The 17,560-nt window shown below is 44.4% G+C and overlaps 2 protein-coding genes and 1 long non-coding RNA gene across 4 annotated transcripts in view; all 3 read left to right on the forward strand.

Annotated features, from left to right (window-relative positions):
- The window catches only part of lrr1 (leucine rich repeat protein 1), a 34,147-nt gene extending 26,897 nt beyond the window's left edge, over positions 1-7,250 (forward strand). For both annotated transcript variants that reach the window (XM_055641113.1, XM_055641112.1), the window contains 2 exons: positions 4,555-5,282; positions 6,560-7,250. In XM_055641113.1, coding sequence (XP_055497088.1) covers positions 4,555-5,282; positions 6,560-6,812 — 981 coding nt within the window. In that variant the 3' untranslated portion in view covers positions 6,813-7,250. The remainder of the gene's footprint in view (positions 1-4,554; positions 5,283-6,559) is intronic.
- A 5,521-nt stretch (positions 7,251-12,771) lies between these two features.
- On the forward strand, positions 12,772-17,327 carry LOC129700533 (uncharacterized). The gene is made up of 2 exons (XR_008724073.1): positions 12,772-12,905; positions 15,619-17,327. It is a non-coding gene; the product is annotated as an uncharacterized LOC129700533 (long non-coding RNA).
- mgat2 (alpha-1,6-mannosyl-glycoprotein 2-beta-N-acetylglucosaminyltransferase) lies at positions 12,915-16,116 on the forward strand. The gene has a single exon (XM_055641115.1). The coding sequence runs from the start codon at positions 12,993-12,995 to the stop codon at positions 14,298-14,300; it is 1,308 nt and encodes a 435-aa protein (XP_055497090.1). The 5' UTR covers positions 12,915-12,992; the 3' UTR covers positions 14,301-16,116.
- Positions 17,328-17,560: the final 233 nt, after the last annotated feature.

Here is a 17,560-nt window from a genome sequence, read left to right on the forward strand (position 1 = left end):
CTCGATGCTTTGGAAAGAAGCATTTCCTTGGGTACCTGGTTGCAGGCAAATAATATGTCACCGTACAGCCAAATGTCATACAGAAAAGTATACATGCTCTACATTTAAAGCAAACCATGATGGCTGGTTCTACAATACAGATCTTCATCAGCATTTGTGTATTTTACAAGTAAACCAAATAAATTTCTAGGACGAATGGCTGCATTACTTTAACATGGAGTCTCAACACTGAATGAACTTTGATAGAGGATTTGCATCAAAAAGGTCCACTGAGGAAAACTGGGTTTGATGTATAAAACTGTGGACAGTAAGATTTGGCCAATTATCCCTAAATCAAACATCTTCCCTCCTGCAATGCCCAAAATATTATTTTGTAAAAAATGAATCAAACTCCTTTGCAATTGCTTTCTTAAAGGTATTTGCCTCTTGTGTTCTTTAGAGCACCCACAATTCTGAGTAAGCTTTTAATATCCCCTATTTATACCTCTTTGTTTGGCTCTGTATTACGATAGTGAGGAATCTGTATACATGTATGCTGCTCTTGTTTAGGAGCTGAACGCAAATCTCTGCTCCAAAGTGACTCGCTGTACTGCATGTTTAAGAAGGAACTGCAGATGCTAGAGAATTGAAGGTAGACAAAAATGCTGGTGAGGCAGCATCTATGGAGCGAAGGAAATAGACAACGTTTCAGGTCGACAACCTTAAGGGTCCATAGATGCTGCCTCACCCGCTGAGTTTCTCCAGCATTTTTGTCTACCACTGTACTGCTGCATGATTCATGCAAGTTGAATGTTGTCATGTCCTCTGCTACCAATTCCACCTAGTTTGCCTTCCACAGTTCTCTATTTACAACCCTAACACTAATTGGAAAACTTTGCCCCCAACTAAATCAAATGAACCGGCATGCCTAAATTATTAACAGAATGTCAAAAAATTAGATTCATAAGTGATAGCAGAATTAGGCCATCAGTTTATCAAGTCTACTCTGCCATCTACTCTACGGCTGATCTATCTCTCCCTCTCAACCCCATTCTCCTGCCTTCTCCCCATAAATCCTGACACCCCTACTAATCGGATATCTGACAATCAGCACCTTAAAAGTACTCGAAGGAAGACAAAAGTGCTGGAGAAACTCAGCGGGTGCAGCAGCATCTATGGAGCGAAGGAAATAGGCAACGTTTCGGGCCAAACCCCTTCTTCATTGCCTATTTCCTTCGTTGCCCATTTCCTTCGCTCCATAGATACTGCTGCACCCACTGAGTTTCTCCAGCACTTTTGTCTCCCTTCGATTTTCCAGCATCTGCAGTTCCTTCTTAAACACCTTAAAAGTACTCGATGATTTGGCCACCACAGCCGTCAGTGGCAATGAATTGCACTGATTCACCACCCTCTGACTAGAGAAATTCCTCCGCATCTTTCTACAGGTGCGTCCTTTAACTCTGAGGCAATGGCCTCTGGTCCTAGACTCTCCCACTGGTGGAAACATCCTCTCTATCCAGACCTTTCACTATTCAGTAAGTTTCAGTGAGAACCTCCCCTTCATCCTTCTAAACTAAAGCGAGTAGAGGCCCAGTGCCGTCAAATGCTCGTCATATGTTAACCCAATCATTCCAAGGATTGAGTGTGGATAAATCCATTGCAGGAGGGGATGAAAGGAATTATAGTAACTGGTGTGTACGTATTTATTTTGATTCACAAATGTGCACACCAATCATTTCGATGCTGGTAATTTCTATTATTACAGTGTAGTAAAGGATCAACACAAACGGCTTCATTACTATTTTAAATACAGTTACATAAACTTCCTACTTAGCCTTAATCCTGCTTTAACATCCCTGGGATGGCGGGACTGTCATATGAGGAAAGATTGAAAAGACTAGGCTTGTATTCACTGGAGTTTAGAAGGATGAGGGGGTATCTTATAGAAACATATAAAATTATAAAAGGATTGGACAAGCTCGATGCAGGAAAAATGTTCACAATGTTGGGCGAGTCCAGAACCAGGGGCCACCGTCTTAGAATAAAGGGGAGGCCATTTAAGACTGAGGTGAGAAAAAACTTTTTCACCCAGAGAGCTGTGAATTTGTGGAATTCCCTGCCACAGAGGGCAGTGGAGGCCAAGTTACTGGGTGGATTTAAGAGAGAGTTAGATAGAGCTCTAGGGACTAGTGGAATCAAGGGATATGGGGAGAAGGCAGGCACGGATTATTGATAGGGGACGATCAGCCATGATCGCAATGAATGGCGGTGCTGGCTCGAAGGGCCGAATGGCCTCCTCCTGCACCTATTTTCTATGTTAACATTGAGATCAGCTTTTATTTCAGTGCAAGTCTTCAGTGCCTACCACATTAACCACAGCAGCCAAAGCAGACTTGAAACAGGACGTTTAATTATGTGCTCGGCTGGTGTAAAAGTAAAGATCAAGACTGCGGCTGCTGAATCTGGAGCAAAACACAAAGTGCTGGAGGAACTGGGTGGGCCAGACAGCATCCAAGGGGTGAAAGGAATTGTGGAGACCCAGCATCAGATCTGGGTGTGTAGGTTGGGATTGATGTGATGTGAGTGGAGTGCTGTGCATCTGGAAGAGTGAGTTGGAGCCAGTGTGGAGAAGCTGAAAGGTGTGATGTTGCCATGGCAATTGGAAATGATATGGTAGAAAGCGGGCAGAACGTGTGAAGGGAGAGTCGGAGGAAGAAGAGCGAATGAGATGTGTGTCTGCTGAGGGATCGGAAGAAGAGGTGGGAAGGTAGGGCCTCCACCGAGGACGGGTCTCGGCATCAGAGAGGGAGTGGTGAAGAAAGGAACAGCAGATGCTGGTTTAAACCGAAGATAGACACAAAAGTCGTCTAGTTTGTAACCCGTTCTCACCTAACACGCAACTAACAATGGCCTCTTCCTTCGTCATCGTTCAATTTTTTGCATATCTTTCATTCATTTGTTCTATATCTCTACATCCACACTCTATATCTCTTGTTTCCCTTTTCCTGACTCTCAGTCTGAAGAAGGGTCTCAATCCAAAAGGTTACCTATTCCTTTTCTCCAGAGATGCTGCCTGACAGAGAGGACAGCAGGGGAAGGAAGAGATTTCGACCTGAAAATTGATAGTTCATTCAGCCCCTCCCCCACCCTCTTAGATGCTGCCGTTCCTCCAGCAGATAATTTTTGAAAGTAACATAATTTATTCATCAATATGTGCCAGCTTTCCTGCCTTGAATGTGTTGGATGTCATGTACCACCTTTGAGAAAAGGTTAAACCATTTCGTTTTTACAGTTGCACGTTATATTAAGAAATGATGTCAAGATTATTAATAACTTTAGGGCAGTAGAGTTGCTGCCCTACAGCGCCAGAAACCCTGGTTCGATCCTGACTAGGGGTGCTTGTCTGTACGGAGTTTGTACGTTCTCCCCGTGACCCCGTGGGTTTTCTCCGAGAGCTTTGGTCTCCTCCCGCACTCCAAAGACCAACAGGTTTCTAGGTTAATTGGCTTAATATAAATGTAATTGTCCCTGTTGCGTGTAGGATAGTATTAGTGTATGGAGATCGCTGGTCGGTGCGGACTCAGTGGGCCAAAGGGCCTGTTTCTGCGCTGTATCTCTAAACTAAACTAAACTTTTGCCATACAATAAAGCTCTGATAATCCTTTATCAAATTGTTCAGAAGTCCCAATTGTTTTGCATCAGCTCACCAGAGCCCCATTTGTTTGTTTATTATTGTCACGTGTACCGAGATGCAGTGAAAAGCTTTTGTTTGCACGCTATCCAGTTCTTAAAATAGACTATACATGAATACAATCAAATCGTCCACAGTGCAAAGATAAAGGGTACAATTTAAATGCAAAGATATAACATTGAAGTCTGATAAAGTCCGATTAAAGATAGTTCAAAGGTCCTGACCTCCCATCTACCTCATTGGAGATCGGGAGGTCAGGTGGTCAGATCTCTGCCTGTGGTCTGTGCAAATATCTGTGACTATTTCCTGTGTTCCCTTTAACTCCTGGTTCAGAGGAACATTTATTATGCTACCATGCAATGTCTAAAACAAAATGGTGTGCAAATGGGAGCAAAATCCAATGATTGGAAAATCTGCCTATCCTGCACACTAAAATCCCAAGGGAAGACAAAAAATGCTGGAGTAACTCAGCGGGACAGGCAGCATCTCTGGATTGAAGGAATGGGTGACATTTCGGGTCAAGTCCGAAGAAGGGTCTTGATCTGAAACGTCACCCATTCCTTCTCTTCAGAGATGTCCCGCTGAGTTACTCCAGCATTTTGAGTCTCTCTTCAGTGCAGTTCTGCAGTACCTTCCTACACAAAATCCAATTTGTGGAATTGGGGCTTTGGGGAATTCCCTGGCTTTGGTGAAACTCAAATGATATAAACTGGCAGTATTGTTACATTGAGATTCTATTGTATTTTATTGGGAGAATAATTACTTGATTACACAGCTTAAACAGAAATGTCTTATCACCAAACAAAGGTGACATTTAAAAAAATGTAACTGTGCAATGTAAACCGCAAACAAATCTTTCATCAACTGTTTTCTATTGTTAACAGGCAGATGTGAATAATTTGAAGAACTTCCTTTCCGTTTTAAGGCTGGCTCACCGAGGTAGTGAAATAGACAGTATACCGTTGTCAAACCTGGCTCCTGCCAAAACCTCTGAGATTGAAAAACCAAAAGCCAAAATGGTAATAACATCCAGGAAGGATTATCCCCTGACCACAAATTTCCCTTACTCTCTTGAGTTGCTGCAAGTGTCCTACTGCAGACTGACACGTGTGGATATGCGTATGCTCTGCCTACGAAGACTACGGAAGCTGGATCTCAGTAACAACCACATACGCAAACTTCCAGCCATCATTGGGGATCTGGCTTGCCTATCTGAGCTGGTTTTGCACAATAACTACTTAGAAATATTCAGCATTGGATTGTGTAATTCCACGTTGCAGAAATCTCTGCAGTTTTTGGACCTCAGCCACAACCGATTGCGCGCTCTCCCTCTTCAGTTCTGTCAACTGCAAGAACTGGTTCACCTAAAGCTTGATGACAATGAGTTACTCCGGCTTCCTTCCAATATTGGACAGCTAACCAAACTGCGATTCCTTACAGCAGCACGCAACAAGTTGCCTTACCTCCCGTGCGATTTTCAACTGCTGTGCCTTGAGAATGTGGATCTATTTGGAAACCTATTTGACCACCCCAACCCTCTGCTTCCGACTATTCATTTACAGATTCCAATGACTCTCTTAGAGGTTGCAGCAAGAGCAACAATAAAGTACAGGTATATTTTCACACTCTTTCAAATTACAATGATTACCAATGCATCTCCCATTAGTTTAGCAGCAACATCAGTTGGTTTTAAGTGAACAGGTAGTACATTATCAATGTGATTCCCTTGGGCTTAGCCAAAAACAGAATTTGAACACACAGGCAATATTGCAGTGCTCTGGGAAAACATCAAACATTAGTTTTGTTTCCAACTGTTCTGTACTATCGAACTTTGGTCAAATGATTCACAAATTTCCACGAATTCTCTGCAGTTTGATTCCAAGCATATATTTATTTGGTTATCATCCAGTAAGCCTCCTTAATGATAAAACCTCAGAAATACTCTGTGGAATAGTTTAGTTTGTTATTATTGTTGTCATGTGTACCGAGGTACAGTGAAAAGCTTTTTGTTGCACGTTATCCAGTCAGCAAAAAGACTATACATAATTACAATCAAGCCATTCACAGTACAGATATTGGGGTAAAGGGAATAATGTCTAATGCAAGTTAAAGTCCGATGAAAGATTATATGCCCAATGAATAAGTTAGCAAAGAGAAACGATAATCCAAAGCAATGAGCTGACCATCAATCCAACTTTGAATGTAGGAAGGAACTGCAGGTGCTGGTTTACACCAAAGATGGACACAAAATTCCGGAGTAACTTAGCGAGACAGGCAGCATCTCTGCAGAGAAGGAATGGGTGACATTTCGGGTGGAGACCCTTCAGATTGAGTCAGTGGAGAGGAAGACACCGAGATATGGATGGGTAAAGTGTGAAAACGGGAGATCTTTGAACTTTTTCCCCATTGATCTCTACTTTTCACACCGTGTCTCCCCCTCCTCCGACTCTCAGTCTGAAGAAGGGTCTCGACCCGAAACGTCACCCATTCCTTCTATCCCTGTCCCGCTGAGTTATTCCAGCATTTTGTGCCTACATTTTCAGCTGCAGCCTAATGACATTGATATGAAAGAGATGAACTTGAAAGTTTGAAGAAACATAGATTCAAATACACTGCTTGGATAATCTTCAAATGACACTCTGATGTCTCAAAAGAACAGGTGCTTTTAAAACAAGACATAGATATGAAAATCTACTGCATTTATTTACTAATCCGTCAGTGTTCTGCATTTTACTATGTAAAATCTAATATTATGCATGATCAAATGTCTTAAATTTACTTTATCAATTATTTCCATCACCTAAATGGTTGTGTTGTGTTTGTGTATGTTGTTCAGGCTCTTTCCGCTTTAACTGATTATGTGTTTTTTCCCCCCCTTTTTTTATAAAGACTTGCTTATGGACCACACATCCTTCCAGCTCACTTGTGTCAAGATCTGGACTTGATCAAAACGTGCCCTTGCCGAAGACCTTGCCTGGACTCCTTCATTCAAGTCGTTGTCAATCTGAACTTGCACCAGGTCTCCCACACGGTCGTCCTGGTGGATAACATGGGCAGCACAGAGGCCCCCATTCTCTGCTACTTCTGTTCACTAACTTGTTACTCTGAGTTCCTTGATAAGTACCATCAACGCAACAGATAATCAAGCTGCGTGGTAGGCTGTGGGATATTGGGCCATTGTGTTAATGTGTAACGATTTCAAGTGATGCGCAAACACCACAATCAATGTTCACGTTGGCAAGTTTATCTAACATTGGTGCTTACTCCTTTAGTGGCCAAACAAAATGTACACTCTAAGAACACCACTGTCGTTTGGGACCACACATCAGTATTGCAGTCTTTTCGGGACAAAGCCTTTAACTGGAAAAGGTTTCCATTTTAAGCATAATATGATGTTTAGCAGTTTTGCTACCATATTTTGTACTCTTTCGATAATTTTTTGAAAGGAAAACTTGCATTAGTTAACATAGTAATTTAAGTGGGCCTTGAGTAGATTACGTTACATTTAAAGTTTCTAAAATAAACTGGCACAGCAGTATTCTGTGTATATAGAATACTGGCTGCCTTTTTCCAATAGCAACTCTTAAATATGCATATCTTTTTTATTGAGAAGACTAACGTATAAAGGAATTTGTTCCAATGTGTGGTATTTTCATTTATATTTAATTAAAAAAAAATTGTTATTGTGTTCACTAAAATTATCAGAGCAGTATGTTAAAATGTATGTTCTTAGAAATTGTATTTATTTTTTAACAATTTTGTCCTTCACGTTTGTTTTTAGAAAATCTGTTTCTCACAATCTACTGTTCTTTAGTGACACCCAATTTCAAGACCATTTCACTGATCCAATGGCGCAGTGGCGGAGATGCTGCCCCGCAGAATCAGAGACCTGGGTCCCATCATGACCTTGGGTGCTGTCTGCACAGAGTTTGTATGTTCTCCCTGTGACTGCGTGGGTTTCCTCCAGGTGCTCCGATTTCCTCCAAAATCCCAAAGACATGCAGGTTTCATTGGCTTCTGTAAATTACCCCTAATGTGTAAAATGAGAAAGTGGGATAACATGGAACTAGTATGCCAGTGATCAAAGGTCTGCCTGTTTCTACGCTGTATCTCAAAGTAAGATGCACAGGATTCATTGACTTGGTGATATGGGTTCAGAAATGGTTTGCTGATGGAAGATAGGGGTGCGGCGGAAGGACAACATTGAGGCTAGAGGTCTTCTACATAAATGTTGATTTAGTTAGTAGGTAAATAAGATCAAATAGAACAAGTTGTCATACAACTTTAGGCTGTGTATGCCATACGCAAGAAGGAAGAAGAAGATAGTAGGTTTTCAGTTGACATCAATTCAGTATTCAGTATTTAATTTAATGTCATTTTAACTGAGTGCTTACATTCATAGATGAAATGAAAAAAATGTTTCTTAATCAGTGCGGTTAATAAAAACAGAATAAATACATATAGCTTTAAGAAATTAAAATTACCATATCTAAAATAGGCATAAAAATTGAAATAAAAACAGACATTCAGACCGAACAGTGGCTTTGCTTTGACAGGTGCCTAGTTGTCAAAGTATGGGCGAGGTTAAATGTGTTGGTGTATGATATATGGGGAGGTTGCTGGGGTTGTGGACTGTAAGGAAGGTTGTCAAAATGCACAGTGGGATGTGGATCAGTTACAGATAAGGGCAGAGAAATGGTAGATGGAGTTTAATCTGAGCAAGTGTGACCACTTTAGTAGGTCAAAGGTAAGAGAAAGGTAGATGGTTGATGGAAAGACCCTCAATGTTAATGTGCAGAGGGATCTCGGGGTCCAGATCCATAACTTTTGAAAGTGGCAACACAAGTAGAGGAGTAGTAAATAAAGTATATGTAATGCTTGCTCTCATAGTCAGACCATTGAATATAAGAGTTAGGAAGTTGTGCTGCAGCTTTATAGAGCTTTTGATAGTCTGCATTTGGAGTATTGTGCGCAGTTCTGGTCGCATAATTACAGGAAGGATGTGGAGGCTTTTGGGAGGGTGCAGAAGCATCTAGCAGGTATTAGTTATAACAAGAGGTTGGAATGCTGGAGGCTGCGGGGAGTGTGATAAAATTATGGGGATGGACAGTCAACCTTTTCTAACAAGGTGGAAATATCAAAGACTAGAGGCCATAGCTTTAAGGTGCAAGGACAACGTTTAAAGAAGGTGTGTGGGGCAATTTATTTTACAGTGATGGAAGCCTGGAACATGATGTTAAAGGTAGTGGTGGAGGCTGACATGATCGTGGCTTTAAAAAAACCCCATAGATAGGCACTTGGATATGTAGGGAAATGATCATGTGCAGGCAGGGGAGACGGATCTATCCTGGCATCATGGCTGGCTTGGTCAGTGTGAGCTTTAGGCCCTCTTCCTGTGCTCTACTTTCTGTGCTCTGTGCTAAAACATTCTGTATTTTCCAGTTCAAAGGCACTTGTGGTTAAGCTTTGGTTGTATTAAGGTGTGTGTGTGAATCCTTCCTCTTTTGCAATGACTGTTTTGCCCAGTCCGGGGGGAGGAGCAATTTTTAATCATGGATCACAAAACCAAGGGGCCACTTTGGTTGTCAAAAAACATAAAATTATTTATGACAATTTGCATATTTATTTGATCAAATTTGGTGGGGAAAGAAATAATTGGGGCCCAATGTGGTCTAGATCTGAATTTTTATGTAGATTGAAGGCAATGGCCCAATTCTGAGCTCAATAAAATGTAATGCATCAGATAATTTGCAATGAACCACATATACAAAGGCATGATCAATAGCCTTAGTTTTAAGGAGCATCTTGAAGAAAGAAAGAGGTAAAGGGATTTACAAACAAGGAAGATTTTTTTTAATCAAGGAATTGCGTAACCAAGAACCAGTGCGAGTCAACGAGCAAAGAGATGATGGATGAATGAAACATGGACATTGACAGGAAAGCTATGAACGACCGCTAGGTTGTGAATGGCAGCGACACCTGCGTTGGATTTGTCAATTGACCAAAGCGTGACATTTCACAGGAAGTCTTGGTGAAGGCAGGTGCACTCCACTGGTGAACAGTACACCACACCAGGTAACCACACTCTAGCTCCTGCACCTGTAAAGGTGGATAGAGGAAATTCCAATCTTTTGGTATTTGTTACCTACTTGGCCAAAATGGTACAGTATAGGGAGATTGTTCTGAATGTACAAGTATTATGTAAAAGTGTCTTAAGATAAAAGGATGATACAAAGTGTCAGCATGGACATGAAAAATGTGCACGTGCTTGGTATTTACTTCAGATCGTTTATTTAAAGACCTGAAATGCACCCTAATTTGATATTTGAAACCAAGTCAGACATCCTACTGAAGGGAAAAAGGTTGTTCTCTTTAGTTCAAGAGACATTTATTATCACAGGCACCAATTGGTACAGTGAGATTTGAGTTACCATACAGCCATACGAATAAAAAAAAGAACACAATACACGATAGAATTTAACATGAACATTCCCATACAGCAGATTCAATGTTTCCCCTGTGAGGGAAGGCAATAAAGTTCAGTCCTTTACCTTAAATTGGTAGACAATTATTAGTTAAGCCCCTGTCCCACTGTACGAGGTAATTCTAGAGTTCTCCCGAGTTTCCCCTGATTCGAAGTCGGAGATTTACGGTAATGGCTGTTTGTGGGTACTCAAAACTCTTGTGGAATTTTTCACAACGTTGAAAAATCTTCACGAGTTTACAGCGTTTCCTGGGTACCTGCCGTTAGCGTTACGAGCCGCTAGGGGACGTCCCGAGCTCCGACGTTCCCGGTAAGTACATTCTGCGTACTTACCACAAGTTTTTTTTTAAACTCGGGAGAACTCTTGAATTACCTCGCACAGTGGGACAGGTGCATTACTGTATAAAAGCGCCTGCAAATAATTTAAGCTTCAAAGGTAAAAACGAATTCTTCTACCTTTTTACTGCTGCAACTGAAATCAGCTGATGATCATTCCGGTCATTTTCTACAATTGCATAATCATTCTGGTCGTAGCTCCATTAGCAACATTTTGTATATTTTTCAGTATATGTAAAGCCCTCACTTTCCCATGAGTAGATAGGTAGGCTTATTTAAAGAGTTACAATTTAGAACAAAAACTGCTGAGAATATTCATCATATTACGTAACATCCAAGGACAGATGAATGTTTCAGATCAAGAGTGGAAACCAGTCCTAAGTTATAGAGAAAAAATGACAGAGGGGCAAATATAAAATGGAAAGCGTATGAAAAGAGACGAGACATTGCAGTTACTGGAATCTGGAGCAAAACTGATTCATTCTGAAGAAGAAACGTCACCTATCCATGTTATAGACAATAGGTGCAGGAGTAGGCCATTCGGCCCTTCGAGCCAGCACCGCCATTCAATGTGATCATGGCTGATCAGTAGCCCGTTCCTGCCATCTCTGACTCCGCTATTTTTAAGAGCCCTATCTTGCTCTCTCTTGAAAGTATCCAGAGAACCGCCCTCTGAGGCAGAGAATTCCACAGACTAGCATCTCTGTGTGAAAAAGTGTGTCCTCATCTCTGTTCTAAATGGCTTACTCCTTATTCTTAAACTGCCCCCTGGTTCTGGACTCCCCAACATCGGGAACATGTTTCCTGCCTCTAGCGTGTCCAAACCCTTAATAATCTTATATGTTTCAATAAGATACCCTGTCATCCTTCTGAACTCCAGAGTGTACAAGCCCAGCTGCTCCATTCTCTCAGCATACGACAGTCCCCCATCTCGACCTTGTGAACATACTACAGTCCCCCCCCATCTCGACCTTGTGAAAAAACCTTTTTCCCACCCGTTAAAAACATAGAAAACGGCGAGGTTGTGAGCTGCAAGAATGCCCAGTCGGGGGTGACCGTCAAACCTTTTGGGGACCAAAAATGCAAGTACAAATTCAAGAGGGAACTCACCAGGTCCCCGGCGGAAATGAACAGCCGGACCTCTTTGCTCCTATATCGGGACTCCTCTTGCTATGCTCGCTGAATTTATACCATTCGATTTATTCACTGTCTTACTTTTGATTAAGTGCAGCGAGCAAACGCGATAATTCCCGATATTTTGGACCTGTAAATATTCACGGCAAATGTCGGCTGTTCTTTCCGCCGTTTGCACCTGGTTCCCTCTTGAATTTACCTTACTTGCTATCTTTTTTTTTTCCTGTAAATCTAGGTACTGTGCCCACGGTCCCCCCGACTATACCGGCTCACAACCTCGCAGTTTTCGAGCAGCAGTCACGGGTTTTTTCCAGCCACTCATGGACAACATGAGTGTCCAGCTGAGAATTTTGGTCTCCGACTGGGATCTACTCTCCAGACCTTTAGTGAAATCCCCTAGCAGATTTTGTTCTGAAATTGGGGACTGGAACACGAAACGTCGCACCAGGTCCCTTACAACTCCAGCAGACCTCTTTGCTCCTATACTCAACTCCTCTTGCTATGAAGGCCAACATACCATTCGATTTATTCACTGCCACTTCCTTAAGTACCCTGGGATGCAGACCACCAGGCCCTGGGGATTTCTCCACAGTTGCTGCCTGACTCGAACACTGGACCGGCATCCGCTACAACCCCTCCCCTTATACCGGACCCAACAGTCGAGCAGCAGTCACGGGTCAAGCAGCAACTCTGGACAACATGACCAGCTGACGTTTCTTCCTCCGACTGGTCCTCCAGACTTTTTCCAGCAGATTTTGTTCTGAAGTAGGGTCTGGAACCGAAACGTCGCCCCATCCCTTCCCTCCAGCTGAGTTACTCTAGCATTTTGCGTCAACCAGCACCTGCAGTTCCTACCGGCACATGAAGGGGGGCGTGTCCGGTGGCGCGAGGGGGGGGGGCGTGACGCGCCATGAGCCATCGGCCCGGTGATAGGATGCGCTGTCCCAGGGGGCGGGGCGTGTGCCGGAAACGCCGGCGGGCCGATCAATCAGGAGGCGCCTCGTGTGGAGCGGCGGAGCAGGGGGCGGAGCGAGAGCGCGCGCTGTGGGAGTCCGTTGGTGAGGAGGGAGCGCGCTCGCTCGCGGACGAACGTTGAGGTGAGGAGGGAGCACGCTCACGGAAGGCGGGAGACCGTTGGTAAGGAGAGGAGAAGAGGGAGCGCGCGCTGTGGGAGTCCGCTGGTGACGAGAGGAGGGAGCGCGCGCTGTGGGAGTCCGCTGGTGACGAGAGGAGGGAGCGGCGGCGGCGGCTGCTGCTGCTACTGAAGAGGAAGCGCGGCAGGTGAGAGCGGGACTTCCCCGGGTCTGGGCAGCGGGCCCCGGGCGGCCGGTTGTGGGGCCCGACTCCGACCCCGCCGCCGCTGCCGTCATGAGGTTCCGCGTGTACAAGAGGAAGGTGCTGCTGCTGGCGCTGGTCGTGTTGGTGGCCGCCTGCGCCCTGTGGACGGGCGGCCGCCAGAGGAAGGCCGAGGCGGTGGTGCGGGAGGAGGCGGCGGCGGCGACGACGGCGCGGCCGGGGCAGGGCCTGGGGCCGGCGGTGAACGAGTCGCGGGCGGACGCCCCCGACAACCGCACGCTGGCCTACCGGGCGCTGGTCTACCAGCTCAACTTCGACCAGGTGGTGAGGAACGGCCTGGGGTCAGTGCCCCCGGGGACACGGGCCGCCGCTCCCGCCGGCCATGACCTGGTGATGGTGGTCCAGGTCCACGACCGGCCTGAGCACCTGCAGCTGCTGGTGGATTCACTGCGCAGGGCCCGCGGCCTGCAGCGTCTGCTCCTCATCTTCAGCCACGACCTGTGGTCGCCCCGCATCAACCGCATCGTGGACTCCGTCGACTTCTGCCCCGTGCTGCAGATCTTCTTCCCCTTCAGCCTGCAGCTCTACCCAGGGGAGTTCCCGGGCCACGACCCCCGAGACTGCTCGCGGGATGTGGGCCGCACCGCCGCCCTGCGGATGGGCTGCAACAACGCCCAGTTCCCCGACTCCTTCGGACACTACCGGGAGGCGCACTTCTGCCAGACCAAGCACCACTGGTGGTGGAAGCTGCACTTCGTCTGGGACAAAGTCAAGGCCTTGCAGGATTACAAGGGCCTGGTGCTCTTCATTGAGGAGGACCACTACCTCTCGCCCGACTTTTACCACGTCCTCAAAGCCATGTGGAGCTTGAAGACTGAAAACTGTCCCGACTGCGACGTACTGTCCCTCGGCACATACGCGCGGGTTGGTGATTACGGAGACAAATCGAATAAAGTTGAAGTGAAAACCTGGCGATCGACAGAGCATAACATGGGCATGGCCATGGACAGGGCGACTTACCAGAAACTGATGGAATGCACAGATGCTTTCTGCAAATACGATGACTATAACTGGGATTGGACACTGCAGCACCTAACAGTATCTTGTTTGCCTCGGTATTGGAAGGTGATGGTTTGTGAAGCTCCTCGCATTTTCCACTCTGGTGATTGTGGCATGCATCACAAGAAAGCTTGCGCACCCTCTGTTGAAATTTCTAAAATAGACAGAATTCTAAGTAACAATGCACAGCATTTGTTCCCAGAAACAATGACAATAAGCAAAGTCTATCCATTGGGTGCAATAACTCCACATGTGAAAAATGGAGGTTGGGGGGATATAAGGGACCATGAACTTTGTGCAAGTTATCGTCGGTTGCAGTAATTATGTGATACATTTTATGCCATATCATGTTTATGATAGTCTAGATTTCCCCTGTTATAAAATCAAACTACTGTGTGATGCAATCTTTGGATTTCAATCAAAAGTGGCTGCTCCTACGGCTCAAATTTAAAATACAATAGAAGATTATGGGCTGGGGGTCCTGGGCTTGGCCTAACTCGAGTTAATTTGTCCCAACCAAGGTTGCAGTAGGGGATATTACAATTGGATTCATCATCCTCTGATACACTTTTGATCAGTGTCAGCAACGATACAAGAGAGCAGAATTGGTGAAGCCTGAAACATTCAGGTCCCCGTGCCAATGTAGCTTTTTGGCACTTGCCATTACCATTGGATGATACGAATAAGGTGCTGGAGGAATGCTGGTACAATGTATGCAGGTCAATGCCTTTACAAAAGAAGCTGGAAAGCGAATGTTTTTTATTTGATTTTTAAAGAACAAGCCCTTTTAGCAAGAGTTGCCATTCTTTGTATTGCTCCTTGAACCTATTGTATGTTCTGGCAATTGAAGAGGAGGTAAAGCAACTACTGTATTTCCCGGCAATGAAGACGCTATTTTCTTAATCTAAAATAAGGCCTGAAAACGTACCTGCGTTTTGGAGGCGGAAGGTTAGATTGTTCGCCAAACTTGGCTGGGCCGCCATGGGTAAAGTTGCAGGGAGGGCAGGAGCGTTGAGAAGGAGGGGGTCAGGGATCATGCCAGCAAATCACTCAGTAGCTTGGGTGGCTACGAGCTCCCCCCGGGATCGGACACCAGAACCGGCCGCTACCTCAGCGCCTTCTGCCAGCCAGCCACGGTGTCATTCGGCACAGCGCAACCGGTGGAGGTGGTGGTTGGCGCGTCGCTACTGGGTGGAAGGCTGGCTGCTCTGCCCCGGGCTCTCTCTCTCTCCCCGTTATGTGATCTCCCTGAGCCAAGAAGTCCCTGTCCCTCAGACCTGAACCGCATAGCGCATTGTGGGACAGGCGAAGATGGAGGCTCCCCATTCCTCATTGACTGCTTGAAGGAGTTTCACATCTTCCTTTCTACTGACTAAACCAAACCCTAGATCCTGTCCCGCCAGCCTTTTTTCAAAATCTATCGACTCAAAATGGGGATGCGACTTCGACATTGCCGGGAAATACGGTATATGATGACAAAGAAGTCAAATGCTGTAAAGGTTATTTGTCTTTATTTTGGTTTACTTTACAAGTGATGCTTACAAACCCAGCATTGTCACTGCTGTTTAGTGTCTTTGTTTTTTTTTTTGAACATGCCTTAATGTGTGGTATAAGTGATTATCATAAATTTATCACCCAGGCTACTTCTGCTGCAAGCGCTGAACTGCAACTGGAAGTGCTTTTATTATGCAGTTCAAAGTGCTTACCGCTCAAAACACCCAGAGATCCAAGAGCAGAATCTGCAACTATACTGCAGAGATGGAAACGGATGAAGATTTATACAGTTCCTGAAGTTATAGTAAAGAGTAAACACCCAAAGAATGGCTATGTGAAAATGTTACTATATTGACATCTTGGCGACGGAACTGTTCAGTTCTTTAAATGGCAAATCTGTAAATATTACTGCAGTGCAATGTTTTTGTTTATATGTTGGCAACTGTGTCTAAAATAACCAGCATGCCTTTTCCCTGTGATTGCATTTAATAGGGTTCATCTGACTTGACTGGTGTTGCTTCATGCCAGTTTGAGACACTGCTGCTCCTCTGAAACTCCACACTTTAAAAGATAAAAATACCTTGGTTGGATTATTTTTTTTGTATTTCATTGTACAGCCTCCTAAAATAAAAGGAAAATCCCATTCTTTTTGTGAACTGAAGAGATGGTTACTCAAAAAAGAAGAGATACTCAAAATGGTTCTAAAGTGTATTTATATTTCATTTCAGTTTCAAATTGTATCGCTTTTTCCAAGGAAATAATTTGACTTCCCCATACATTAATCACTTTGATAAGACCTGCTATTTATTTATTTTGAGAAGGTAGTAGGATAGACGTGAAGAGAATTGTGATGGATCCTGATTGACTATTGTTGCCATGCACATCTATTTTCTACTGACTATATTTAGCAAATTCACATTGGAATTAAACCTTCTGAAAAATCAAGAATCATGTCCTTCCCCCACCTGCCCCCCATGACAATGATTTATCAGTCCTTTCCTTAAAGGTTGTGCGTCACTGGGAACACCACTGGAAGAATCTAGTAACTATTGTCACCTTAGTAGACAAATCTAAGTAGTGCTAAAATCTACTTAACCTTCAGGGTAAATACAGACATTTCGGTGAATGATCGTTCCCACACCAACAATTGCTCTTCTTACCGCATAATTCTGCCCCAAATCCAAACTCTCCTCTCAATTCTCTGCAATTCCAGCATTACACAAGGTCATAAGGAATAGGGGTAGCATTAGGCCATTCGGACGATCGAGTCTTCTCCGCCATTCAATCATGGCTGATCTATCTCGGCCTCCTAACCCCATTCTCCTGCCTTCTCCCAATAGCCCCTGACACCTGTACTAATCAATTATTTATCAATCTCTGCCTTAAAAATATTCACTGACTTGGCCTCCACAGCCTTGTGGCAAAGAATTGCACAGATTCACCACCCTCTGACTAAAGAAATTCCTCCTCATCTCCTTCCTGAAAGAACGTCCTTTAATTCTGAGATTATGACTTCTAGACTCCCACTAGTGGAAACACCCTCTCCACATCCAAGCCTTTCACTGTTCTGTGTGTTTCAAGGAGGACCCCCATCATTCTTCTAAACTCCAGCAAGTACATGCCTCATGCTTACAAACGTTCATCACAGGTTAACCTACTCATTCCTGGGATCATTCTTGTAAACCTCTCCAGAGCCATCACACATCCTTCCTCAGATATGGTGCCCAAAATTGCTCACAATATTCCAAATTCGACCTTACCATCGCCTTATAGAGCCTCAGCATGACATCCATGTTTTTGTATATAAGCCCTCTTTAAATAAATATTAGCATTGCGTTTGCTTTCTTTACTACCGATTCGACTTGCAGATTAACTTTTTGGGAATCGTGCACCAGCACTCCCTTTGCACCTCTGATTTCTGGATTCTCAGCCCTGGTCTGTCTTTATTCCTACTACCAAAATGCATCTCCACACTTTGCTACACTATATTCCATCTGCCCAATCTGTCCAAGTCCTTCTGCAGAGTGCCTGCTTTCTCTACACTACCTCCCCCTCCACCTATTTTCATATAATTCACAAACTTGGCC

This window comes from Leucoraja erinacea, chromosome 9, assembly GCF_028641065.1.
Source record: "Leucoraja erinacea ecotype New England chromosome 9, Leri_hhj_1, whole genome shotgun sequence".
Classification (NCBI taxonomy): domain Eukaryota; kingdom Metazoa; phylum Chordata; class Chondrichthyes; order Rajiformes; family Rajidae; genus Leucoraja; species Leucoraja erinaceus.

Bases quoted from the DNA above. Each gene is read 5' to 3' on its own strand.
- mgat2 (XM_055641115.1), top strand. From the start codon at position 12,993: ATGAGGTTCCGCGTGTACAAGAGGAAGGTGCTGCTGCTGGCGCTGGTC.